We start from the raw sequence: 27,912 nt of genomic DNA, 5'->3' as shown, positions 1-27,912 counted from the left end.
CAAGCTGACATACCTGGGGAGCAAGTCAGGAAGGCTGGAGCAAGGAACTCCAGAGTGGGTGGGGTTTGGGAGGTGAATCACATTTCCTGCGGGAAGGAGAAGGTGGAGTTTGGCCCTTTGTTCTAGAGCCTGGAGAGCTGGTCAAACAGGAAGAGCTGATTTCAAATTGCAGTTGTAGGGCTGGAGGAGGAGGGTTGATGCTGAGAGCCAGGCGGCACCAGAAGAAGCGCGAAATAGGTGGATGGTCAAGAAGTGCCAAGGCAGCTGCAGCTGCAGTAAGGCCAGCTCCCAGGTGCTCTGCAGAGACAACGAGAACAGAGGACTTTAACTCATGTATTTTGATGGCCTGATCCCAAACTGCAAAGATGTGTCGGCTGGGTGAGTTGGCTCCTCTCCAAAGTCAAAGGCAAGCGGGGCAGGGCCGACCCTTGGCACTTCCCTAGAAAGGTGTCAGTACCTTCAGGCTTCCTTGCAACAGTGCCAAGTGTCCCATGATGCAACCAAACACAGCTTAAGAGGTTTGGCTCAGCATCTTCAATGGCAGCCAACCTGGCCACCCTGTGGCTAGTGGATTACAGCTCCTATTAGTGTCAGCCAGCAAGGCTGTGCTGGTCCTGGGACTGATGGGAGTTGCAGCTCAAAACATCTGGAGGGCACAAAGTTGGCAAAGGCTGTTCTGTGGCATCCAAAGGGATCCTGGGTTTTAGTAGTATATGAGGTCAAGGCACACTTTGAGAAAGTGATTTGCCTAAGGCTGGCTAGTAGAATAAAAATGGAACTCCTATTTTCTTCTTCAGCTCTTGGTGGTTTTTGTTCTTGAAAAACAGCTTTAGTTAGAACCATCAACACACATGGGACTTTACAAATTTTCATAATTCCCCCCCTGCCCAAAAGGCAGGCACCTGTGCCTAAGGTGCTTAAGTGAAATGTTGACAAGTGAAGAAAACAGGGAGGAAGACTGTGCGCCCTGGGAAATCACCTGTCTACAAAGATGATTTCCAGAACAGATTCTTGAGAAGTACCTGCCCACACCGGTTACCACATTGACCTGCAAGAGCAAAAACGGGAGTCTAAACCACTAGCATGCTGAATGTCCTTTAAAATTTTACCTTCTCCTTCCTCCCCCCACCCAAAAACCCTACTTGCAGCCTGTAGACTTTGGGATGTTCTAGCAGGAAGATGACCTTGATTGCTGTTTGCTGTTTAACGAGTGGTTAATCTTTAAAGACACAGACTTGTTTTCCAAAGGAAATGCCACCTTGCTGGGACTTCCTTATGGAGCCTGAGTCAACATGCCTGAATGTTCTCCATAAACCCTTGATCCAATGGTGTGAAATTTTCCCTCTGAAAAGGTGTCTGTCTCCCCATTTCCTCTCTCTGTCTCTTTCTCTCTGCCTTGATCTATGGGAGGTGGCTCTGCATCGTTCTGTTCTGCAACACAGTTGTGGTAAAGAGGAGCTTGCCCCACAAACAGCCACTGAGGTTCTTTCACTTGCTTTCTGGAAGGGAAGTGTTGATCCTCAGGCCTGGAACACCTGACAAATCTGGAGGTCTGGGAGCTGTGCCTTTTGTCAGGCTGTGGCTGGTGACTCCCAGCTGCCACCTGACAGCCCGACGCAGTGGTTTTTCAACCTTAGATTCCCAGATATAGTTCAACGCCAACTCATATAATCCCATTGGCTTTGGGGGCTGGGGCTGATGAGAGTCCAACAGTGTCTGGGCACCCAAGATTGAACAACATCGGCCTAGCTTACAGTTACGCCTCTGAGAGACCTTCCCTGTGCCCTAGTCCAAAGAGCAATAAAGTATGCACACAGTTCAAATACTGTACAGGTGCAGATAAGCACCACTGGTGAATATTGAGAATGGTTCCAAACTTGTTCCTGCATCTGAGTTAGGTTAACTTGCCTTCCTAATTATTGACTCTTGTAACTGTTAACCTATTGTGTTGCTCCTTCCCTCCCCATATCCAGCATTTTTCAGTAAATGAAATGTATATCATTCTGTATATTGGGCACTACACCAGCAATCTGGCAAGATTAATGTTAATGGGCAAAGATGCAGTGGGGCTGGAAATAGAAAAGGTGTAATTTTTCGGTACAATTTGTATATCTTTGCATATGGTAGTACATTGTGTATCTTGATTTATAGTCTCATTTCTGTCCTGTCCTTCTCCAAACATATAATGAAAGTACAAAGTCACCATAAGAAAGCAAATAGTGTGATAAATCAGCAAAAAGTGGGTCCCCTAAAACCTGTTCTATGGCCTTACAGGAATTTTTAAAAAACTGTTTTGCCAGAAGCTTCCATTCGCCTGGCTGAGGCTTCTGGGAGTTAGCATGGTGTCACCATAGAGTCGGTCCAAGATGTAGCCATTCAATGGCCTCCTGCATCAGACCTTTGGTCCATGTAGCCCAGGGCTAGGGAATCTGCAGCCCTACATAAGTTGTTGGACTACAACTCCCATCATCCCTGGCCATGCTGATAGGAGTTGGAGTCTAATATTATCTGCAGGACCCCAGGCTCTCCAACAGGAATAATAGATTTATAGAATTGGAAGGGATTTTGAGACTCATTTAGTCCTACCCCATGCAATGCTGGAATGTTTTGCCCAATATGGGGCTTGAACCCACAACCCTGAGATTAAGAGTTTAAGGCTTTACCGACTGAGCTACAAGAACATAACACAGGAACCTGTCTAGTACTGACTCAGGCTCTTGGTCCATCTTGCTCAGTACTGTCTGCATTGATTGGCAGCAGCTGTTGGGACTGTCGGTCAGAACAAGCCAGACCCTCCTTCCCTGGAATACTTTAAAAGGAGATGGTTTACCCTCCAACTGTCCTGTTTTCATCTTGATTTTCAGGAGATATTGCATGTCTCTGTGGTAACTCCATAGGCATTATAAATCAGGAGCCTACCAAATCTGCAATGTTTTAGCTCTTTATTTAAAGTATTTATTTATATTCCATCACTTAGGGCTTTGACCTCCCAAGGTGATGTGCAACCAATGGAAATACAATTAAAATACTTTGCAGAGAGGTTAGAAACATAAGAATCAGAATCACTGGCATTAAAATGTTGTCAAACAAAGGCAGAAGGGAACAAAATGGCTTGTTTTGAATGTGTGTGTTGAAAGGGCCTTTCGTAGTTTCTGTAGGAAGGTGGGGCCACAAGCATGGGGCCACCACCAGGAAAGCCCTATAGCCCTTGTGTCTTCCAAACTAGTAAAAGTATTTTTTACTCATTTTCCTATCACATTCAGCATGTGCCTTATCTTTACCCCCCCCCCAAAAAAAACCCTCTCTGCCAGTGCCTTTCTTCCCTTAATCTTTTACATGTGTTTCTTCCTCCGATAACAGCTTTCCCCTCTTACCTCTTTTCTTTCTATTTCCAGTCTCTCTATTTCTATCTAGTTCCTCCTCGCCACTATATTGCTGCCCAGCAACTGTGTTTCTCAGATGAGGCACCACTGAGAGTGCCATTTGCCCCAGAGTTGCTTTTAGCCTGTACTAGAAACAGGCCTTTTAGTGTCTGAGTTCCAGCTCTCTGGAATAAACGACCAGCTGAAATCCGGCAGGCACCTGGAGTGTTGATGTTTAGGCACCTACTGAATATCTTGTTATTTAGGAAGGCTTTCCCCCAACCATTTATAGATTATCATTTTTATATTGGATAAAATTTTTTGCTGGTTTCGGAAGTTGCTGAATTGATTTTATTGTTTCCAAAGCTTGTGTTTTATTCTGCTTTTGTCCTGGACCCCACTTTGTTTGGCTTTAAGCTGTGAAGTGCTCTGAAAATTTGTATGAGAATAGCATTTTCAATCTTAGGCTTTTCTCTCGCTTTCTAGTTTCCTTCAGCACCTCTGACCCTTTCAAAGGAAGGAGACCTTCCTTTCTTCTCCCCCTTTGAACTTCTCTGTCTCCCAGGGACCGCCTTTACACAGCAGGAGAGGCTGGCTTTGGTCCAACCCAAAGGCTCTGGCAGGGCAAGTGAGGAGGTCCTACTCAGGCTGTGGTGCTGAGGCCCACCTGAAAGTGGCCCAAGGCCCACAGTTTGAGGAATCCTGAGCCCTGTGCACTGAACTTGTGGTGTGTGGCTTGCCTCGTCACCTTTAAGAAAAATCTGCTTGCCTGCACATCTAGTTCCCACTAAAGGCAGATCAGAATCTGGATTAGGGTGACTCACTATTGCCCACCAATCCATGGCACTGGGTTGCTGGGCTGTACCACTCACATACAAGAGCAGGAGCTCCTGCAGTCACACACACACACACACACACACACACACACACCAAGGAGTGCAGGCGGCAGCTGTGTTGATCCATGAATTTAGCTATTTTATGCTCTATAGCAAGTCTGCAATGCTGTGTATGGTTTCCTGGGACTAAACTCCCTTAAGCTCAGGGGTGCTTGCTTCTGACTGGTAGGCTCAACTTGTAAAACACCTTGAACTTTAGCAAAAGACCTTCAGTGGCTTAAATGGAGCATTTAGAATTTAACTGGAAATGCAAACAATTCATGCTGGGCATGAAGTTGTAACCCTGTCAAAGAAAAGGGAAGCAGTACCCAGCCTCTACTTGTTTAGTTTCCTCATTCTCTTGACTTCCACTGTGCTAAGCTCTCACAAACCTCTTTGTTTTCTTGTGAAGGTTGGCAATGTTTCCATGTTTAATATATTGATTTGTTAAAAAAATTTCATGGCCATTTTAAAACAATTTTGTAATTTTAAAACTTGATTGTAGGTTGCCTAGAGAACTACCCTGTTTTACGTGACTAACAAATCAAATATTGACATTAGGGAAGTGCTGTTCCTGTGCTCCTCTAGATGCCTGCTGAAAACTCCTGTTTCAGAGGACATATCCAGACCACATGATTTTGTCACATCTGTTCTTAAATTTTTAGATATATTTTTTTAGTATAGGTTTAGATGTTCTAAGCAGTTTGTGCTTAAAAGACAAGAACATAAGAAGAGCCTGCTGGATCCGGCCAATGGCCCTTCTAGTCCAGCATCCTGTTCTCAATAGGAAGTCCGCAAGCAGAACCTGAGAGCAACAGCAACACTCCTCTCCTGTGGTTTCCAGCAGCTGATCTTCAGAGGCATAACACTGCTGACTGTGGAGGCAGAGCACAGCCATGGAGACCCCTCTCCTCCATGAATTTATCTAATCTTCTTTTAAAGCCATCCAAGTTTGTGGCCATCCCTGTCTCCTGTGGGAGCAAGTTCCATGGTTTAATTATGAGCTGCATGAGGAACGGCTGTCTTTTATCTGTCCTGAATCTTCCAGCATTCAGCTTCATTTAAATGTTTTTATTTATTTTTAAAAGTATTTTTTATTACTGAAGGGTTTGCCACCCTGAGCTCCTTTGGAAGGACAGGGTTTAATAAAATAAGTTGATAATAAAACTTGAAAGCGTCGTTATCTTCTAGCCAGAGCAAGGAGAAACTGTCAATTGCTCTGGCCCTCCTGCAGATGAAACAGAGCACAGAAAGGAGAGGAAGAAAGCAGTGGGCTTTAGAGACATCCAGTTTCACATATATATACCTTATTTGGGGGTCTAAGCTGGCAGTGACGGAGCAGGAACAAGCTCTTGGGATCACTTTGGGAAGCTTGGTGAAAATGTTGTAGCACAAGGAAGCCTGGGGGTGGGGTGTGTGGAAGGGAAATTCCATTCTAGGGATTCTTAGGAAAGGATCAACATAAAACTGCCACGTTATATCAACTCACATGATGCTTTTATACAAATCTGTGGCACAGCCACACTTGGCGTCCTCCATGTATATAGTTCTGTGACCTTTCAAAAGGGATACTGTAGAATTGGGGAAGGGGCAGAAAAGGACAACAAAGGCAGCCATCAAGCAACTGAAAGAAATTTCCCTCCTTATGTGGGAAAATTATGATGTTTGGGACCTGAACTTTCTAAACTAAGGTTTAGAGCAGGGGTAGACAAACTAAGGCCTGGGGGCCGGATGCTTTCTCTAGGCAGGGAGGAAGCCCATTTCGCGCCACCGCTGCCAGCCCTTCAGCGAATGAGGCAGGCGGCAAACCAAGAAGGTGGCTGGGTTGTGTGTGTGTGTGTGTGTGTGTGTGTGTGTGTGTGTGAAGGAGGAGGACTACTTGCCCCCCTCGCAGTGTGCATAGCAATTTGGTTTTTTGATAGATAGATGATAGATAATAGATAATAGATAATAGATAATAGATAGATAGATAGATAGATAGATAGATAGATAGATAGATAGATAGATGATAGATGATAGATAGATATAGATAGATAGATAGATAGATAGATGATAGATAGATAGATAGATGATAGATAGATAGATAGATAGATAGATGATAGATAGATTAGATAGATAGATAGATAGATAGATAGATAGATTAGATAGATTAGATAGATAGATAGATAGATAGATAGATAGATAGATAGATAGATAGATGATAGATTGATAGATGATAGATAGATAGATAGATAGATAGATAGATAGATAGATGATAGAGATAGATAGATAGATAGATAGATAGATAGATAGATAGATAGATAGATAGATAGATAGTCCAGCCTTCCACAAGCTCTGAGGGACAGTGGACCAGCCACCTGCATAAAAGGTTTGCTGGACCCTGGTTTAGTGAAAGGGTAAATACTGGCGTGGCGGGGGGACATGATGTCTGGCATGGAAAGGGGGAGGTTTTTTAAATTTCTAAGTAGCTTGTTTTTATTGTGCTCCCAATGGCAGGAAGGGCAGGGCAATAAGGATGAAATAAATAATAATTTCCCTCTGGCTTTGTTTTACTTTGCAACATTCCATGCTCTGGGTCCAGGTGAGACAGTGGCTTGTGAGCCAGACTCAGTCCTGGAAGAAAGACCTCGCCTCCCTCTCTTTCAGGTCACCTTGACTCCAGCAGCGCCCAGAAGCTCTTGATGAAAACAGGACTCATCCTGATAGTCATTGGCCACCTAAACTTCATCACCAGCGCTCTGGTCCATGGGACGGTGCTGCGGCACATTGCCAACCCGCATGACACCATTTCCCTGCAGTACGCCATCTCCAACATTGTGACCGTGATCTCTGCCATCTTGGTACGCCTCTCCTTGCAGGGTCTTGGCTGGAGGAGGGAAGACTGACGTGGCTTCTGAGGGCCAGCTCTGCAAAGGCAGAGAGGGTGCCCTTGAAATTCTAGGAAACGAACCAAATGTGCTCCAGTTTGGGATATGGTTGCCAGAGAGTAATGAAAATTGTAGTAGTAGTATCTTGCAGTGTAGTCCGCTCCCAATAGTGTAGCTTTTCTGGCTTACATACAAGTAAATGGTTGCTATTCACTCTTATGGTGGGGGAAATGATGTGCTTTTAGGGTAGGGAACCTGTGTTCTGTTTGAGGTTGGTCTACTGTGGGAATGGCCAGAGCCAAAATTGGGGGGGCACTCTTTTATGCTCTCTTCTTTAGTCCCCCATGTTCAAATAGATGGTGCAAAGTTCTCAAATGTGCTTTATTCGCACATATGGCCCCTTGAATGCACCATTTGGATTTTGGGGATTTGGCTTCCCACACGTACAGCCCAGCTTGTAACCTTGTAAAACTCTTTGCGGTGTGTTATTTCCTGTCATCTGTCACCCCTTTGCAGACAATCTCCTGTGGAATAGCAGCAATTGTGCTCTCCAGATATGTATCCCGGAAATCGCTGGTAAGAAACCCCTCTCTTGGAGCAGAGGCATCTCCCTTAAGAGACAGGTCATGTTTCCGAGTGGAGAAGCCCTTCAAGGCTCTTAGTTACACCCAGCTGTTTATCGAAGCCTTGACCTTCAGGCAGGGGACCCTCTTTTTCATGAGACCCACCCCCAGCTAAGTACTCTCATATCTTAAGTTACTGTCAGCTCAGCTGCCTGCCCCACCCAGGATATGAGATGATGGCATGGAAAGTTTGATAGCTTCAGAAGTTGTAAAATATCCTCACTGGCTGCAGCTCAAGAATTGGGGGAGTAAAGAGCCCCACCCAAGAACGATTGGTTTCCACATTGCTACCTTGCAATCTATTTGACTCCTTCCAGGAGCGGGGAAGGGGGGACCCGCCTTCTAGGATGGTGGCTGTGCCAATTTCAGTGTGGGGATGCTTGGCATGGGGAGGGTATGGGCATAGAAGCCAGGCTGCAGGTTTTGAGGTGTGCCACGTTTAATGCCTGGCATCTCAATTTGGCTTTGAGAGAGTGGTGATTAAGCTGTCCACAAATCTTTAGAAATACTGTATATAAATGAATGAATGGATACCAGAGCCCAAACACAACAGTGAAAGAAACACTTTGCATGTTCCTGGGAGTTTGTGGGTGTCCAAGAAACCTCAGCTCTTTGCTCAGCTCCCAGATGATGCACCCAGACCTTAGAGCGACCTTTCCCATGGTCACTTTGGGTGGGATTTGGACCCCTTGCTCCCTGCTGCAGCAAGCCATGTGTGCCTGGCCTATTTGACTAGCAGACCCACCACTGTGTTCTCTCCATTGCAGAGATGGGCCGTTTTCTCCCTCAGCATCAGCAGTGCCCTCCTCTCGCTGTTCTGCTCCGTGGGGCTGGCCGTCGCCATTGTTTACACATTCATCAACAATGGGCGATCCCTGCTGGCTCGTTGCACCTTTGCCAATGTGGATATCATCCAGATTGCACACGAGTGCCCTTTTGACCCCACCCGGGTCTATGTAAGTCTGCCAAGTGGGCTCCTGCCACGAGGGAGCTCTTGGAAGAAGCAATGGGAGAGGTGCTAAGATGGAGGGGGCGGGATTATAAAAGGCTTCTAGTGTAACGTTAAGGTTCTAGCATGGTTTAGTTCCTAACCTCTGGGGACCCTTTAATGTTGTTCCTTTTCCCTGCTGAGGATCCTCTGCAGTTTGCAGAAGTCTCTAAGAGTCCATGCACACTCATTCAGCTAATGCAAGACCTTAGCTGGATCATCTCTTGCGTTTCCTTGTTGCCCCATCTGGGACTGTGATATACTCTGGCCCTGGATTGCATGAGTTGATTGCAAATGCTGCATTAGGTGATCCGGAGGTCCTGTCTTCATGGTTCTATGAGGCATTGGGTTTTGACTCCAAAAATTTGAAGGCCCCCCTCATGCCCTCTTTCCTCCCTCCCCACAGAGCTCTGCTTTGGTCCTCTGGAGCATCTCCTTCCTCCTGGATGCCATAGAGATCATATTCAGCATTCGATGCTTCCTGATCACCCTTGTGCTCCTGAATCTGAGGCTGTGTCACAGGCGGACACGCAAGAAGAAGGTACAAATCTCCTTGCACCACCCTCCTGATTCAGGTTCTTGTCTCCTTTGATCATGTACTTTGCAGAAGGGTTTGCGGTGTGATTCCCCCACTCTACCACCACTCCCAAATTCTGATAGCTCCTTGCACTTCCAGATGTTGCTGGATTACAACCCCCAGTTGTTGGCTAAGATGGGCTGATGACAGTCCAGTAGCATCTGGAGGGCCAGAGGTGCCCCACCTGTGTAATAAAACAAATAAATTAGAGGCAGGATCTAAGATCTGAGACCGAGGGAGGCAGGTGAAGATCATACTGGGGACTGCTCTAGCCGGACTGTCCTCTTCCCCACCCAACTTTACATGTAGTATCATTTGTTTTAACCCTTTTAACCTCACAGGGTGCCTTGGCAGAAAGGCAGTATAATAAATGCAATGAATAAGCAAATAAATGCCACAATGCAGGGAACATCTGGGTTTGCTGGGCCCCACCAATTCTAACCCTAACCCACTGGCCTCGTTGGCTGCTGGGAGTCTCCCAGCCCCTCTGGTTATGTCAGCTGCCTGCTTCCATTCTTCACATTGGCCTTTGCCAGCTTAGAAGCCTTCCAGATGTTTCGGACTACAGCTCCCCCTCAGCCCCAGTGATGGTGGCTGTGCTGGCTAAAGCGGATGATAAGCTGCTATCCAGAAGATCTAGAGGGCGCCGAGTTAGCGGTGGCAGCTTCAGATGGTAGGCAAATGGTCTGCAGAGCCTTTACTCTGCAAACTGAAAGCAATTCCGCAGGGCAGCCGAGGCTCTTAACGCTGGCCTTCTCCTCTGATGCAGCTGGGACCCCGAAACTCCTGGATCCAATTACGCTTGTCAGAATCTTGTCAAATATTCAAATTCAAGCCCTCTGGGGCCTTTGAACCACCTCTGAATAATTTGGCCAGTGTCAAATAATTAGCAATTTGCAACTCATTGGTAAATTTGCATCTTGTTAATTCTGGCCGTACCTAATTTGCAGTATACCTGCCAATAACAGAACTTTTCTATCATGTGTGCATCAGTGTGTCTGTGTGCCAGCTCCATATACACCACCCCGACAGTGACACTGTGACCTGATTTGGCACATAAGAAGAGCCTGGCTGCTGGATCTGGCCAAGGGGGGCCATCCTGGGGTCTTCTGGGGAGCCCACAAAGCAGCGTCTGACTGCTGTGATTCCCAGCAACTGATATAGCACAACTGCATCTTATGTACATTTAAATGGCATTATTTCTACCACACGTGGTTGAAGGTCGGCTGGCTGAAGTCCCACAAGTGAAATGCAAGAATGGCAGTGTTTTTAAGCTTTCTGCCTTGCTGCCAGGAGGGGGGGCTCTTGGTGGGCCTTTTTGGGGATGCTCTTGCAGTGCTGTCCCAAGTTCCTGCAAGATCTTGCAGAAGTATCCCTATCATTCTGGAGCTGGTGTCCTGAGCGAGTCTTGCCCTGCAATCAAGGCAAAGGGCTTAAAAGCTCTTTTTGCACGGGGAAACTGTGGCAGAAAAAGAACCACCTTCAACTGAGCCCAGAAGAGCTGTTTGAATACGAGACAGCGGCACATCACAGACATCTGTGGTGACCTAGCTGCCATATTTACTCTCATGAATGCCAATGGGATCTGTTCCAAACGCTCATTAAAGTTTTAATCAAAGGAATTTGGTCCAATGATCTAGATGTCTGTTATCTACAAACTGCCCCCCCCCGACCCATGAACAACTGGTTAACTGTCAAGACAAGTGAGCTTCCTGATCTGATGAACTCCTCCTGCCCCCTTGCCCAGTTTGCCATGTGGTGACTGTTCCCTCATGTGACAAGCTTGAGTATTAACCCCCTCGGTGAGCAATTGTTTTCTGTGAGATTTCCCTTGTGTGGTTAAAAAGCAGCAACACGTTAATTCTGAGAAACAGAAATGACCTTGAAGTAGCTTTGCCGCACCTGGACTATTGTTAATTCCGGCCTTTTTGATTTATAGGTGTCCCTGCAGATTGTCATGCCTGAGACCAGAGAAAGCTGCGAGGGCCACAATCTCCTGAGGTTGGACCGCATGGAGACGGCGCGGCTCTAGAGGCCAGTTGTTGCCACCGCCCAGATTGTGGCTGCTCTTGCCGTGTCATCTGGTGGCTTCCTCTGCTTTGCGGTCCAGCCTTGCTCCAGCCTGCATGGACGTGGCCCCTCGTGCTTCCTCTCCGCAGTGGGCGAGGCCCAAAGCTTAGCAACTGGGCTCCAGAAGCGGGAGAACAGTGGCCTCCTTTTACTGCTCTGATTAGCACTCTGGTGCTTTGTGCTGAGAAATCGACCCCAAGCGCTCCTCTCCTCCAGAACGAAGGGAGCTGCTGGGTCCACGTGGCTCCTGTGAACATCTGAAATGACTCTGCGGGCCATTGCACTGAGACAAAAAAAACCCTTTTATTTTTGAAGCTATTAAAAACAAACAAAGCCTGTGGTTCCCTTCCCCCTCCTGCTTCCTGCATGCACTCCTGTGATGGATGGATGAAGGACTGATGCTTCCACTTCTGCAATGGGGTGGAGCTGGGTTCTTCTCCAGAGCGGAGGGGTGGCAATACTCTCAGCCATTTCTGAGGTAGAAAGGGGGACTGGAGCTCTGTCGTGAGCAAACAGCCCTCTTTGAAGAAGGAGGGTGGTGGGTGGGATGGCATTGATCAACGAATGCTCCCTTGGACTAATGGGGGGGGGGCAAATTTTGACTGGAGGGGCTGCGATTCTTAGAAGCTATTTTGCATTAATTTAGAAGGCAATGAAAACGGATCTACGGAAGACGGCCTTTTCCTTCTAAGAAGGCGTGGTAGCATTTGTTTGTGAAATTGTAAATTAAACTGACACTGCCTTCAGTATGTTAGAAGGGCCATCGGCATTGAAGATTTGGGAAATTTAAAGCATTAATTTAACCATTGACGGGTTAAGCGGCAGCTAATTAATCGGCTAAACAAGTTGTACATCGGTCTCTGCCAACCTTGTGCCCTCTATGTTTTGGATTGTAACTTCCATCAGCCTCAGCATCATATGGTTGCATGAGGCTGGGGCTGATGGGAGTTGTAGTCCAAAACATCTGGAGTGCACCAGGTTGGCAGAGGCCATGGCAAACAGTGCCAAACCTTCTGCCCCACTGGCCATTTCCTCTTGCCTCACAGCTCCTTCTGCTTCTTCTCCAGCCTTGGGGGTCAATTGCAAAGGGCACCATCTCTAAGGGCCCCTCTGAATGCCAACCCCCAATTTTAGCTTCCTACTATTCATCCACGCAGAACAGCATAAAACATTCCATCACATCTTGGATAGTAGAGCTGGACAGCAAGCTTGTGATGATGCCCTCCATTTCAGAAACAGTTGTGTGGGCTGTACCATTCACTGTATTTGACTGGGGTGCCTTCACATTTCCTCACCCAGTTAATCCTGCTTGCCACGCATGCAGGAGCACAGACTCTCCAACCTACTGCTAAAGTTCTAAGCCCATGTCCACTGAGCCCCCTCCCCACCAATTGCAAATACTCACTGAAATAGCAGGGCAGGGAAGAATGGACTTCAGTGCACATGTGGTGGGTGGAGCCTAAAGCTGTTGTCTGGGCATGCTCTATGCTTCTAGAGATGGGTGGGTTAACAAAGAGGCATTCCAGAGCCGGAAGACCATTGGGTTGAGTGGTCTGGGGGGAACAGACTGATTCATTAGTGCAACAGTTCTCCTGGTTGGGCTGAGATTCATCTGGGCAAACCATACCTGCTGCCTCTCCCCATGGTGTCTCCTGCAGCCACACCGTCAGAACCCCAGCCTTCATTTAAAGTGGACTTTCAGCTCTTGGTAACTGTTGCTCCCTGCTTGCCTTCCCCAAGAGCAGAAATAAAAGCCCAACTCCGTAGAAGCAGAAATGTGGGTGGGTGTTCACTAGGCACATGTATGCAAAGGAACAGATTTTGATTGCCTGGTTCCAGGTTTCCCATTTATTTATTTGCAAAGCACACACCCATGGGTTGTGTGGCCAAGCCCTACGTGGTTCTTGGCTGGGAAGGGAGGCAGCCAGATCTGGCCGGCCTGCACAGATAGTAGCCCAGCTGCCTGCTTCTGATCTCTCACCCACAATGCAGCAACAGGAACTGCCTCGCTGAAGCTCAGTGTGGGGCCTGGCGCCCCCACATGGTGAAACATGCAACATGGACAATGTGTCTGTTTATTGAAGCCTCAGTACTCTCTTATTAGTGCTAGCTGAATCTGAGCCATCCATGTGTATCAAATTGTATAGTTGGGAGGGAATCTTGAGGTCCATCTAGTCCAACCCCCTGCAATGCAGGAATATGCAGCTGTCCCAAACAGGGATTGGACCTGCAACCTTGGCATTATCAGCACCAGGCTCTTAACCAACTGAGCATATGGATACCCTGGGTCAAATCTCACACCCATTCGTTGGTCTTACCTGAGTCATTGCTCTCTCACAGCCTTCAATCTGTAATACAGGGAATGAGAAGATTGGCCTACCTTACAAGGATGGTGGTGAAAGATTAACTGGTTGTGCTCAAGAGGAAATTGAAGATGTTTTTATCTGCCCAGGCCACTGGATGGGGGTAGGCACTGGAGTTGTATGACTGGGGTTTATTATTATTATTTTTGTACACTGGATATTCTTGTGTTTTTATGTTGATAACTGACTGCCTTGGACATCTTTCAGAGAGGGAGATGGGATATAAATAAAACTGATAAATAAACTACAAACATGTGAAAGTGCTGAAGGGATGTGAAGGCTTAACCTTGGCTGTTGAGGGGTTGGCTTCTGTAGCTGTTCCTCTATGGACAGCCTTGAGACCCGAGGAGTCCCTTGCAGATTTTCAGGGTCCGATGGAGGGGCTCTCCCCGACTGCACCAGGTGCTCTAAGGTGTGCCCTCTGAGACAACAAATGTGGAAAGGCTTAAGGAAGGGGGCTTGGGCTATTCCTTTCAGTGGTGCTTGAAACAGAGGTCAAGGATGACGCTCTGTCCTTCCTGAAACAAACACGCAAGGAAGGTGTGAGTTACGAATGAACCACCTAAATAAATTGCCCTACATGCTGTCAATGTGTGATTCCTTCTCAGGTTCTTCCTATGTTGATCTGCGGGCACCTGAAGGCCATGGAGGCCCGGCACCTTTCAGTGAGACAGGATTGTTTGCATTCAAGCACACTTGAAAAGTGTGAGACTGCTCCATGTGAATCAGACAACAACCAGGGTTTGCATGTAGTGTAGGCGAAAAATACTAGCTCTATACTGGAAAGAAATGCTCCTAAATGATTTGAACGTGTATATTTGTGCTTATATTACATTGGCCTGTGCCAACCTGGTGCCTGCCAGATGTATTGGGTGACAACGCCCAACAGCTCCAGCCAACAGGTGCTGGCTGGGGCTGATGGGAATTGTAGTCCGATACATCTGGTGGGAACCAGGTTGGCAGCGGCTGTTTTATACATAATATATTCTCCTAGCCAGGGTCGAGAAGCCAACAGCTACACAGAGTACTGAGCAAATGACCACTGCTAGTCCTGCTCATTGTCCCATCGTATCTTTCAACATCTCCCCCCCCCCCCATCATCTCCTCCTTCCTTCTGAGATTTCATTCAGTTTCCCAAGAGTCTCCCTTGGCAGCCCTAAATCCTAGAGGGCTTGCTTTACAGAAAGAGACAGTGCAAGGTTCTCAGGAGGCTGAACTGGACCCCAGGCAGCATATTCTGCTCCTGTAATTAAAGACGTACAAACACACACACACACACACACACACATGCAGTCACAGTTATAGTGCATCACAAGCAGCAGTCAGGTGTGGAAAACAGTTTGCAAAACCCAAATGCCAACACCTCAGCAAATGAGCTGGCCTGTGTGCTCCACCTTCTTGCTGCCACTGTCCTGACCACGCAGGAGCCCCCACATCAGTGTCACCTTCACACACAACTACAGTGTTCAGGGGAGGGGGAGAGAGGAAACCTGTGAGTCAGAAGACAGAAATACGTTGGCAGTGCCATTTGCCTCCTTGGGGACATGTCCGTTACCCCAAGGGGAGAACTGGGAAGCTGGTCACCTCCTTGGGGGAGGGGAGAGACCGTGAGCCAAGTGAGGTGGTGGTGGTGGGGCCGCCTCCGCTTCCGAAAGCCACCTTGTCCTGCCGCTGCTGCTGCACAGGGAAGACAGGGCGGGGGGTGCTCAGAACTGGGAGGCGCTGCTGGGGTCACATTGCAGCAGCCTCACAATGGAAGGATCACTCTTCGCGCCCTTGATGAACTCTTCCAGGGACAGTTTGCCTGGGGAGGAAAGACAGGGGAGAGCAAAATGAACACGCTGTCCAGAAGGGAGCCTAGAACGTCACAGGCTCAGGGCCCATACCTGACACACACCTGTGCATGGCACAGGACTCCCAGAAGCCCCACCTTTTATGGGATTCCCTGAGATCAAAGATTTGCCATGTCCAATTTGTCCAACCCAGTGCATAGTTAACAACCTTTCTCTTCAGGCTGCCCTTTCATCTTTCAGCATCACAAGGAGCATGTGGAGGCTTCCTGTCACCTCTCCCCTTGTTTTACTGTTTATTACCCTACCTCTTCTCCATGGCAAGACTCCAAGGTCAGCCAATGACCACACCTGAGCACCTGCTTAGCTTCCCTTAGGCTGCTGCATTATATTTATATGTAGGGTCAAGAGCTATCCATCCATCCATCTATCTCACAGCTGCACTCACAGTGGTTGATGGGAGTTGTTGTCCAAACCATCTAGACTGGTTGTTCCCAAAGTGGCAACCACCTTGCAGGTGAGTTAGCAGGAAGAGATCTTCCTTCTCCAGGGCTTCAGACCAGGGGGCATTCCCCAATCCTACACAGAGATGTGTTTGGGGATTGAACCTAGGACCTTCTGCATGCAAAGCAGATGCTAAAACCTGTCCTTGCAGCAGGAAGGCGTCTTGGCTTTCCTTCCCTGCCTCCCACCACCTTTGACCTCCAGCTTTGCCAAATCACTGTGTGGGTCATCCTCCTGTCACTCTCCCCGCCCCAACTGATATATTTAATCAGCATGCCTGCCTTTCCATCTAAGAGCTCTGGATTTAAGGATGATGGTTGCCTCTTAATCTTTCTCTCCTTTCATTTACCATCATTATTGGTATCCATCTGTCGGAAGATTTTCTCCGTTCGCTTCTCAGGAGTTGACTCATCTTCAGGCATCTTCATCACAGATGAGACCATTTTGTAGATGGCCTGTGGAGAAGGAGCAGGGAACCAGTTGAGACACAAATTCCGAGCTGCAGCCCTGTGGGGACGGTCAGCTTAAGCAAGGAGTTCTCCCTCTTGAGCTCTATTTTGCCTTTCCGGCAGATCGATAAAGAGAATGCCATGCAGAATGGAGAAAGCAGCTCCTCTTAAAAGTGTATAGTCACAACCAGCCCCAAGCCTCTGAAATTGTTGCCGGGGGGGGGGGGGAGATTTCCAGGGGAAAAGGCTGCCCTTTCCAGGCAGCTGAGCACTCGCAACACCTCTGAATTCATATTTTAAGACAGGGCAGGCCAACATGGTTCCCTCCAACGCCCATCATCTCCGACCATTGGACTTGCTAGCTGGGGATGACAAGAGCTGTAGTCCAAAATTTCTGCAGGGCGTCACATAGGCTGCCCCTATGATAATTTCTGCCAGAAACGCTACAAAAACATTCACAACCTTCCCAATGCAACACTAACACACACAGGCAGACCCACCTCAGATCTTCAGGTTGTGCGAAGATTCCTGCCATGGGTCAGAAGAAAGTGTGTGAAATGCAGCAGCCTCCTTGCGGGCCAGGCCAGCAGCACAGCGCAGATGGCAGGGATTGATGGGGAGGGGCCCTCCAGAGCAGCCCGTGACCTCCCCAGCATTGTCTGGGCAAGCTGGGCGATGCTGGTAACTCAAGAGCTGCCAGCACCATCTGCTCAGCTCTGGGTTTCCTGGTTTTGCTCCGGAGCTTCCCACATCTAATGCATGTCTAATCCTCTCCCCACCCTAGTATCTCTTGCCCTAAGCCAGCTTTCCCCAACCTTGTGCCCTTCAGATGCTTAAGAACTCCCATCAGCCCCAGCTAGACCAAGGGTAGGGCAGGCTTCTCTAAGGAGTGGTGGAGGCCCCTTGGGTAAGAGTCAACGAGAAATACCACTATGTTTGTGCAATCTCCAAGCGCTCGGAGGCCACAAGGAAGAAAGGAGAGCAGACTTGATTAAATAAAACAGCAGCATTTACAAAATAACGTTCTTTCCTTTTCTTTTTTACCCAGGCCTGCTGTTTCCCAGGAGGCTGTGTGCATTGCGTGGTTGGAGAAATTGGTAATTAATAGTCTAAACATTGAGGACAGGATTCAGTGGGGAGGAAAACAAACTGTAAGGACAGATGGGGTAGTGTCTCTGTCTCTCTGTCTTCCCACCACCACCACTACCACCACTACCACCCCACCCCTTCTGCATGGCTGCCCTGTATGGGGCAAGATCAGAGTCCAGAAGGGCAAACCCAGGCTAACAGCAGCAGCAGCAGCAACCCTTAATGCAGACATGCAATACTCTCCTGCCACCAGGAGAGGGCAATATAAAGCTAGGCAGGAAATTCAGTAAGAACACAGGCATTGCGCCAGCATCCTGCAGCAGCTGGAGACAGAAGTGTCCTGGAGCTTCCAAGGAGAACCTGGAGGTGATGTCCACTTTTCCCTGCTGTCTCCTATACTACCTCTGCAGACAGCTGTTAACAGAAAGGCCATCCTCTGTGAATTTGCCAAATCCTTAGTCAGTCTAAGCGACTGACCAAACACCACTACCTTGTGGCTGTGAGTTCCATAAGCTAGCTGCGTGTTGTGTGAAGTTAAGTGTTTTGCTTTTGGAGCTCAGTGACCCTGAATTCTAGTATGAGGAGGTGGGGAGGAAATGTTCCCATCCTGGCACCCTCTGGATGTTGTGTGGGATTTCCAATTCCCATCAGCCCCAGACTGTGTGGTCAACGTCCAGGGATGTTGGGAGTTGGAGTGCAGCCACATCTGGAGGGAGGCAGACTCCCCAGGCCAGCTGCCACTGAGATCAAGGTGACTGGTCTGTGTTGCATTTCCATAACCTCGTAAGATGCTTCCTGGGAAGCCCCTGCTGAGTTATTTTGTCTAAGGAAGCAACCTCAGAAAAAGTAGGGCACAAGCCCTCCTCCTCACCATGTTCTATTGCCCTGTGTGAGTACCTAGCAAATTCCACAACAGCCCCTCCGGATAGACAGATCTGGGTCCAGGGCCAACCATGAAATGGCCATGATACTTCAAACCAAACCAAAATAAGTGTGGATTTCTGATCACTGATTATTTTGTGGTACTTATCATCATCATCACCATCATCATTGCAAGCCCTTGGCATTCCCATTTTACAGATAGGGAACATAGGCTGACCCTTCCAGTGAATTCTCACATCTTGGATAAAGGTTTGAAATTCAGGATTCCAACACCTGGCTGAACCAACTCCTTCACTGATGCCTCTGAGTTCATGGCTGCCATTTGCTACGAGGTCAGCCTCCCCCAACCTGGTGCTCTTGAACTGCTCTGGACAGCAACTCCTACCAGCCCCGGACGGTTGGATCCTTCACAGATCTGGGTTTTCAACCTGAAAGGGGATGTTATTCTTTCTACCTCTCAAGAGGAATGGGTAGATGGGACCCTCGACTGATCTTGGAACACACCCAGATTTAATTCACCTGCACAAAAAAGAAGCCACCCTCCCAGGTGCTCCAATTTCTCTCTGCCAAGGACACTTTAGAGCTCCAATTTATAAATATCCAAGACCCAGTTAAAAGATTCACAGCTGCCTCCAAGCAATCCGGACTAGTTCTTGCTTTCTGTGGGGAACCCACCTGTTCTCTCCCAAAAAGCAGGTGCTGTAACCTGGATGGGATCAAAAACAACCGTAACGCATGTCAGCGTGGAATAAAAAGGGATCCCCTAAGGCAAGTTCATTTACAAAGGGTTTCTGCTCCCTCCCCCACTCTGGCTGCGCAGAGGAATGTTCAAAGTAAATTGTGGTTTGAAAAGACACAGAACCAGAACAACAGCTGCAGCAGGCTGAAGTCAAACCTGGTTCTCTTCTGGGTGTAAGACAGCGTTCCTCAACCTGGTGCCCAGATGTTTTGAACCACAGCCAGTGAGTTGCAGCCCAAAACATCTGGGAGGCATCAGTGTGTGAAAGACACCAGAGTTGGACCCACCGAACCTATAGGCTCCACTGCCTGTTTTTACCAGGGCACAGCCCAGGAAGCTGCTGAGGACCAGGGCTTCTCTTTGGAGAGAGATCTAGGCTATGAACACATTCATGGCTTAAAATTGAGTGATGTTGCTTCCCGCCAATGCATTTCAAGCTGCATTTGCACATTGCTGTACACACCAGAGAAGGGGACACGAGCATCTCTGCTTGATGCGCTTGACCCAATTTGTTTCCCCAAACCTGCAATCCCACCTGAACTCCTTTCCGACAAAGCTGTCGTCTGTGCATGCACAACAGCTGTCTGAACAATGCACACCTCACCATAAACCATGGTTTGTGTTTTCAAATCTGATGAAAGCTGGCTTGAGGAAAAACATATCAAACAGGGATATTTCTCAAAAGACTACAGGATTGTGGTCACACATGCTCAGCTTCCAACCCCTGTGGTGGGAGAGCACTGGAGCCAGAGTAAACAGTCGTGTGTACATAGCCCTTGGTATGCACTAATGTGTCACATGTGTATACTAATGTCCCTGATGCAGTTTACTTTAAAAAAGAAGAAGAAAAGAAAAGTAGTTTTGGGAGGAGACAAAGTGGAGGAATGCACGGCACTTTTCTGTTCCACTATTTCCCTGCTCCAACCTGCCTCGTCTGTCAGGGGTTTGGTGTGTTTCTGCTTCCAGACTGTAGCTGTCCTAAACACACGAAAAGCCTCTATTGCAACAGCCTTGGTGAAGGTGTTGTGAAATTCAGCCTCTTTCCTACTGAAGACCTTTCCAGCTGAGTTCCATTTAGGGTATTCCTGAGATGTCAGAGGTACCTTCATAGGGTCCCAAGAGGCCTCCAAATTTTAACCACCAAGGGATGGAGAAATGTGATGTTTCAGCACTTCTGATCCCTCTCTGCTCCTTCTCTGCAAACACATCCCGTTTACTAGTTCTTATCTAGATGATGATGAGGTAAAAGCCAAGATGAAACCAAAAGGCACCGAGGGGAGTGGGGCAAAAGCGGGACAGGGTCCAGCCTCACGCCTGCCACAGACTCACTGTGTGCCCACTGGCAAGTCCCTAGTTTCCTCAGTCTCAGCTCCATCTCCTGAAAAATGGGAAGAGGAATAATAGGAATAGTGGTGATGAAGGTGATGCTCTGACATCTCTTGGGGAGGAGCTATGAAGACCTGCAAGACAAATCCCGCAAAACCCTCTGAAAAATTGCTTAAAGAGTGCTACCAAAATTATTAGGGATGGACTCTTCTACGACTGTGCCCTGGGGCTCCTTTGAGAGGTCTATAGCTTTGCATCTTGCAATATGGGCCTAATTTCTCATCCAAATCACTGATGGGGGGGCGGGGGGCGCCTTCCTTTGACTTGCTGACACTGGTCGGGATTAAAGCCTCCATGTCTCATTTCATCTTGTTGTGGCACAGAAATGGAACAGCTGTTCCAGCCCTCCTGCCCCCCCCGTCTAGTGGGCAGTGAAGGGTGGGGTGAGGAGTTGCCAGAGTGCCCTGGCACAGAGGGATCCATGAGGGGCAAGCCAGTCACACCCTTCACCCCAGCTAATCTGCTCCCTTTGCCGATTAAATTTCCATGAAAAGCAGCTCTCCCATCTCCTCTGTCGGGCGTATCCTCCTCTAAATCTGCAGCAGCGCTTAGAGAGTGACAGAGAGAGGGGGAGAGAAGAGAATGAGGCACAGAGAGAGTGTGTGGAAAAGAAGAAGGGAGGCAGACAGACAGACAGACAGGAAGGAAAGGCCTGTCTGCAAAACCAGAGAAAACCCCTGGGCTTCACTGACAGGCCACCCACCCACCCACACCTCCAAGGAATTACTCTGGGCCACTGCAAATACTGTTGATAAACACAGCCTAAGTACATATCTTAAAGCTTTGTGCGTTAATCAACTGAAGCATAGATTAAATCATCACTACTAACGGCACACACTCAAGATTAATTACCCCTTAAGACTGGATTTGCCCACTCCTTCAATTAGGACTGCAAGCTTTGATCAACTTAATCAGCATATTAACCAACTATGGCTTTGGTTGATTAAGCAGTGAGGGCCAGTTTTAATTAGGGGGAAATTCTGAAACTGTTGAGTTTTAGGGTCTAGTTATCCAGAACTATTTTGGTCCTCCTGCATTACATATCTTAGGGGTTGAAAAAGGCAATGTCAACACTTCCCTTCAAACAGTGAGTGCTAGGTGGAAAGAGAAAGGCTGCTTGAAATAAACCCAACCAAGATGAGAACTACATCAAATGCTGCAGTGAATTCTCAGCTCCTGTTCAAGCCTCCAGCCAACCCTAAAAATGAGCATTTAGTTGCTATATATTGGGGGAGATAATTTTTCTGGAAAGTGGGGAGAATGCATCTGTTTTCCTTTCTCCTCACTTGACACCTCCCAATGTAGGGCAGGGGAAAGTTTTTTTCTTTCCTCCACCTCATGACATGCATCTTCAAGCCCTTATTTCTGCCTCTAGTATACTATAAGCAATTAGGACTTCCATTGCCTATCTGACACCCTGAGACTACAATTCCCAGACAAAATTCATCACTGAAAGAGCTCCCATGAGCCCATAGTTCCCACCATGGAGGAGTCTCCCTGTCATTTCTCTGCATGATTTGCTGTTTTGGTCTCACCTCCTTCACAGAAGCCTGATTTAAGACTGAGGATCTGCATTGGGTGCATCTGGATCATTCACTCATTCCTGGTGTTGAAACACAAGAATTGCCTTTTGCAGCTCTGCATGGTTCACCCATGGACAGCCTGCTCTGACTGGGTTTCTGCTCTGCCTAGATGACCTCAGGGTCCCTTCCAACTCTAAGATTCTATGATTCTAGGAACTCCCAGCAGCCCCAGACAGCAGGGAACTGTGGTCCAAAACAGCTGGAGGGAAGAGTGCTGGCAGATGCTCTGATACATCCAGGGGTGGCTTTAGAGGTGGATGAGCTGGAGCACTTGCCCTCAGTGCTAAGCTTGGTCTGCAATGAGCTCATAAGCACTTTTCACTTTTCCCCAAAGTTCTGTGGGGTGTCTAAGTACAACATGAATCTGTTGGTGTTACAATTTCTTTCTCAACTTCCAGTTTCACATCCCTTTTTAAAAATGAGATTTTTAAAAAGCTTTTTCAGAATAATCTAATCTAATTTAATCTAAATAAAAACAAAGAGAGAAAGAGAAAAGAAAACACCAGAGGAGAAAAAAAAGAAAAGAAAAGAAAAGAAAAAATAGAATAGAAGAATAGAATAGAATAGAATAGAATAGAATAGAATAGAATAGAATAGAATAGAATAGAAATAAAAACAACTTCCGGTTTTCCGCCTGTCAGTCACATAAAAGAAATTTTCAAAATATTTACTCTAGAATGACACCCAACTAATCCACTTTCTGTTAGGCAACATTTCCTCAATCTTTCGACCTTCATGTCCTTTTTTATAGATTAAAAACCAGCAAAGCGTGACAATGCTCCTAGGACAACATTACCAAGCACCGTAAGTTCTACAAATACTGCAGTAAGCCGCATAAATAACAACTTCAAAAGCTGTCAGAGGCAAAGAGATCAATGTTGAAATCGGATAGGTTTTTCTTAAGCGATAACCTTCAAGACAGAAATACCAAAACCTTGCCCAGAACTGAAGGAAGCAGGAAACAATGGAGGGAGCTCAGGGTATTTTTCATGGACATGGCTGGGAAAGTTTTGGGGAGCTGGAGAGCCTGTGCGGAGAAGGAGAAGAGAAGGAGAAGGAGGAGAGGGCCAAAGGTTACCTGCACAATCTCCAGCATCTCCTCCCGGCTGATGTAGCCGTTCCCATCCAGGTCGTACATGCTAAAAGCCCACATCAGCTTCTGCTCCAGTTTCCCCCGCGAAGTGACACTCAGGGCGATGATGAACTCTCGGAAGTCAATGGTGCCATCACCGTTGGTGTCGAAGGTGCGGAAGACGTGCTCAGCAAACTTGGAGGCATCACCGTAAGGGAAGAAGTTAGCATAGATCTTCTTGAACTCCTCCACATTGAGGATGCCGGTGGGACAGTCCTTGAGGAAGCCTTTGTACCACTCCTGGAGCTCCAGGTCAGAGAACTCCGTGTTTTCCCGGAGGTCTTGTAGCATCTCCGGGCGCAGCTTGCTGTTCTGCTTCCCCATGGTTGGACTGGAGGTTTAAAACTGAAATGCAGGAAGCAAGAGGGAGTTTGGAATGGAACGACTGCCCATGGTATACCAACATTCATTTATACCCTGCCAGGGACGCGGGTGGCGCTGTGGGTTAAACCACAGAGCCTGGGACTTGCCGATCAGAAGGTCGGCAGTTAGAATCCCTGCGACGGGGTGAGCTTCTGTTGCTCGGTCTCTGCTCCTGTCAACCTAGCAGTTCGAAAGCACATCAAAGTGCAAGTAGATAAATAGGTACCGCTCTGGCAGGAAGGTAAACGGCGTTTCCGTGCGCTGCTCTGGTTCACCAGAAGCAGCTTAGTCATGCTGGCCACATGACCCGGAAGCTGTACGCCGGCTCCCTCAGCCAATAAAGCGAGATGAGTGCTGCAACCCCAGAGTCGGTAACGACTGGACCTAATGGTCAGGGGACCCTTTACCTTTTAGGGCTTGCTCAAAAAAGAGCCCTGCATGAGCAGACAGTTTGCACCTAGGGCTTGGCAAATGCATCAATTTTAGTTTCAGTTTTTCATTTCCACATCAACTTGTGACTTTTTTTTATTCTTTAAAGTCCCATGAAAATTAACCAGCATTTTGGCGCAAATTTCTCGTAATATATACACATATTTGTATGCCATTTTGCCGAACCTACAAATTTTTTGCTAAGCAATTCTCCTTAACACTATGCATTTTATATGTGCAGCTTATGCACACTTTACTCTCACATGTGTGTGTATATATATATATATATATATATATATATTTGCTTTCGTAGATTTTCACGGGTACAGGAATGCAGGTTTTGGTGTCCTCGGGTGTCTTCCCGTGTAAAAGTTGGGGTGTCTAGGCGAAACGTCGCCTAGACACCCCAACTTTTACACGGGAAGACACCCGAGGACACCAAAACCTGCATATATATATATATATATATTACATGGTTGGAGATCTGCACTGCAAAATTCAGAGACAGACCTGTGAATTTTGAAGGAAAGCTGTTTCAGTTCACATGTTTTAGAAAGAGCAAATTAGGTGCATTCTATTTTAATTGTGAACTGAATGAACTTTCTCTCCCATTTCTACCTTTTGTCAATTCCTCAGGAAAGTACACAATAGTTTTAATTTTTATTTGGACTTCCATACACAAACTAACATCTGATTATTTTATTTTTTAATTTTTTTAATGAAAGCTCAGATATTCAGGAATCCACATTCTGTGCTCATTTATCAGATTTTCTGATAAATCCAGCTTACACAGAACACAAGCAACTCTGAAAGCTGAAAGAATTAATTGCCAAGAGACGTATTATTAAACATGGTATTAATAATACATTGATATTGTTTTTTACACTCTCTCTCTCTCTCTCTGTGTGTGTGTGTGTGTGTGCATTTGTTGAAGTCAGTAACCTGCCCAGAGGACTTGGTGGGTGGGTGACCTAACAACAACAACAGTAATAATAATAATAATAATAATAATTATTATTATTATTATTATTATTATTATTATTATTATTATTATTATTTATATCCCGCCCTCCCCAGCCAAGGCTAGGCTCAGGGTAGCTAACAAGCAATAATAAAAACAAGTTGAATTAATACAACTTAAAAACAAGATTAAAATACAACAATAAAATATTGAAACGTTAAAATGCAGCCTCATTGCTACAATGCTACAAAATAAATGAATACATATTCTAGGTCAGCAGAGCTTTCTTTTTCTTCTTATTTTTAAAAAGCAGCCCCACCTATGACAGATTACAGAACTACAACCCAGAGTGTCCAAAGCAGGGATAACTGGTGTGTCATGCTTCTCCATAGAGGGACGCAGCATAGGCGCCGACTCCATGGGGCCTGAGGGGGCCCGAGCCCCCTCAAAAATTCGTTTGGGGGGCTCCGCCCCCCAATAATTTAAGAAAATTATTAGTTATATTATGCTTTGTAAAATCACAAAATTATGTTGGTATTTTTTATTTTCCTTGTTTGACGATAGTTACCTTTTAAAATACATTCAGTAATGAGTTAAAACAAATAATTATTACGGTAGTAAAAGAGGCGGCGCAAGTAGTTTTGCTCGGTGTGTGCGACTGGCCCAGCCCCTCTTTCCTTTTCCTCTCTTCTGCTCTCCCGCCGGGCGCCTGAGGGAGAGTTACTTAGCGGTTCTGAGGAGCCGCTGTTGTTTCGGCAGGGGAAAAACCGCCTGCGAACCGCCGAGCTCCCTCTCTCTTTCCAGCCTCTCTCTCTCTCTCTCTCTCTCTCTCTCTCTCTCTCTCTCGCTATGGCCAAGGAGGAGAAGAAGCCCTTCAGCCAGTCTATGGCCGAGTGGCAGAGGTTCATCTACAACCCCAACAGCGGCGAGTTCCTGGGGCGAACGGCCAAGAGCTGGAGTGAGGAGGGCGAGCGAGCGAGCGCGCGGGGAAGGGAGGGGAGGGGGCGGCCGGCACGAGGGGCGGTGGGAGGCGAGGCGCGGCGGGCACTTGCCTTGCCCACCACGCATCTCTCTCCTTCTCGGTCTCTCTCCCTCCATCAGCTGGCGAGGGGGCCACGAGGCGGGCGGCAACAGCAGCAACGGGCCGGGAGCGGCTCTTAGAAAACTTCCCGGGGCAGGACCCCGGTATGGGCCCCCCCAATATTTTTTATAAGTCGGCGCCCCTGGGACGGAGCAGCCGTACCAACCAAATTTGGGGAAAGGGGCTTTGCTGCCACTTAGATACCAGTCAACTAAGTTCCAAGCTGTGGATGTAGCAATGCCAGGTGCTGCTGTCAAGGGAGGCCTTGCCTCTCAAGATACACCCCCCCCCCCAAGTTATAAGCAGCAGCAAAGGTGAGTGGCTCACCGTTTTGGGAATCTGCTCTGGGACAAAGAGCATTGTGCCTGCTCCCTCCTCCATTCACAGACACACACTGCAAGGCTACCTCTGTAACGTGAACAGGGCCTGAAGTGATTTACAAATGTCAGTATGGGGGGAATCAGTTCTGGGTGGCACCTGCAGGGAAAGGAAGTTAAGATCTGACTAGTTTCCATTTTGTGTACTGTTGGGAAGCAACACGTGGCTCAGTAAAGTTTATGCCTTCTAATCCAGTCTTTGTGGCTCATTTGCAATCTTCTCAGCCTCACCTACCTCACGGGGTTGTAGTGAGAATGAAATGAGGGTGGTGAGGGACCATGTATTATGCTACCTTGAGCATCTTGGAGGAAAGGTGGGGTATAAATTCAATACATACATAAATCATCATCGTCTTGCAAATACTAAAACCTCCTCCCGACCCCGACGTGTGCACAAAGTACTCCATAGATGTCATCAGCAAGGAACTCACAACAGCCACAAAATGGTTGCTAGATCACATTCTGCCTCGTTGGTTGCATTCCCACATCAAGGGATACCACATCTAACACCAGTGTTGCAGGAACGCTCCTGGGCCAAATTTAAGGTTATAAATCCCTAAACAACTTGGGACCAGGCTCTCTGCAAGACCACCTTGCTTCCTCCCTACTTGCCCATTCCCAGTAATCATCTAGGGAGACCCCCTTTGTGGTGCCACATGTGCCAGAGGTCTATTGCACAGAGGCTCAGACCAGGTGCCTACCTGCCAGATGGAACTCATGGTCCATGGAAGTTTATCTGGTTTTACTCATCTTGTTTTTATTCTTGTATACAGTATCCCTGTGGTGTTTCACAGTTTATTGCTGAAGTTAATGGTTTACTGAGCACACAGAGACTGCTCCGGTTATGCCCTTCCCCACCAGCCAGTGGGAGCAACAAGTCACCATCCCACACTTTCCACCTTTCTGTCTGAAATAGGGGACTGCAGTTTGTTTTGCTCCTAACAAGCTGTGACACAAACCCACAAGGCTTGTTCCCAGAGGTGGTTTGTTTGAGCTAATTTGCAGTTTGGATGCAACATTACGCGAGGGATCTGTGGTTTGCTGCTCATGCCAGGAGTGATGCAGGAGCAACCTCTGTGTTCTTGGGAACCATAGAATTGTAGAGTTGGAAGGGACCCCGAGTGTCATCTAGTCCAACCCCCTGCAAAGCAGGAATCTCAACTAAAGCATCCATGACAGCTGGCCGTACAACCTCTGCTTTAAAAACTCCAATGAAGGAGAGTGCATAACCTCCTGTGGGTGTCAAATGGCTCTTACTGTCAGAAAGTTCATCTTAATGTTTAGTCGAAATCTCCTTTCTTGTAACCTGAATCCATTGGTTCGTGTCCTACCCTACGGAGCAGGAGAAAACAGACCTGCTCCATCTTCCATGTGACAGCCTTTCAGATATTTGGTAGCTATATGATGGCTATTATTACTCCT

General features: G+C 47.4%; 2 protein-coding genes across 4 annotated transcripts in view; one reads left to right on the top strand and one right to left on the bottom strand.

The window, feature by feature from the left end:
* Positions 1-84: 84 nt before the first annotated feature.
* On the top strand, positions 85-13,985 carry TMEM54 (transmembrane protein 54). Of its 2 annotated transcripts, none has more exons than XM_083751942.1 (6): positions 85-378; positions 6,884-7,077; positions 7,621-7,680; positions 8,495-8,683; positions 9,122-9,256; positions 11,232-13,985. In XM_083751942.1, the coding sequence occupies exons 1-6, from the start codon at positions 366-368 to the stop codon at positions 11,322-11,324; spliced, it is 684 nt and encodes a 227-aa protein (XP_083608068.1). In that variant the 5' UTR covers positions 85-365; the 3' UTR covers positions 11,325-13,985. The 2 variants fall into 2 exon arrangements, with proteins under 2 accessions (XP_083608068.1, XP_083608069.1); XM_083751943.1 differs by having other exon boundaries at positions 122-378; positions 9,122-9,290.
* The window catches only part of HPCA (hippocalcin), a 29,057-nt gene continuing 12,791 nt past the window's right edge, over positions 11,647-27,912 (bottom strand). The window contains exons 2-4 of one of the 2 annotated variants that reach the window (XM_083751954.1): positions 23,226-23,664; positions 16,369-16,474; positions 11,647-15,529 (exon numbers count right to left, since the gene is read on the bottom strand). In XM_083751954.1, the coding sequence (XP_083608080.1) occupies positions 15,432-15,529; positions 16,369-16,474; positions 23,226-23,603 (582 nt within the window). In that variant the 5' untranslated portion in view covers positions 23,604-23,664 and the 3' untranslated portion in view covers positions 11,647-15,431. The remainder of the gene's footprint in view (positions 15,530-16,368; positions 16,475-23,225; positions 23,665-27,912) is intronic. The other variant, XM_083751953.1, reaches the window with a different exon arrangement.

This window comes from Podarcis gaigeae (genome assembly GCF_964106915.1).
Source record: "Podarcis gaigeae genome assembly, chromosome: 8".
NCBI classification, from domain to species: Eukaryota; Metazoa; Chordata; class Lepidosauria; order Squamata; family Lacertidae; genus Podarcis; species Podarcis gaigeae.
The sequence above is the reverse complement of the archived record's forward strand: the minus strand, read 5'-3'. Positions and strand labels throughout refer to the sequence as shown.

Bases quoted from the DNA above. Each gene is read 5' to 3' on its own strand.
- TMEM54 (XM_083751942.1), top strand. The intron at 7,078-7,620 runs GTACGCCTCTCC...ACCCCTTTGCAG, and splicing joins CCGTGATCTCTGCCATCTTG to ACAATCTCCTGTGGAATAGC. The intron at 8,684-9,121 runs GTAAGTCTGCCA...CCCTCCCCACAG, and splicing joins TTGACCCCACCCGGGTCTAT to AGCTCTGCTTTGGTCCTCTG.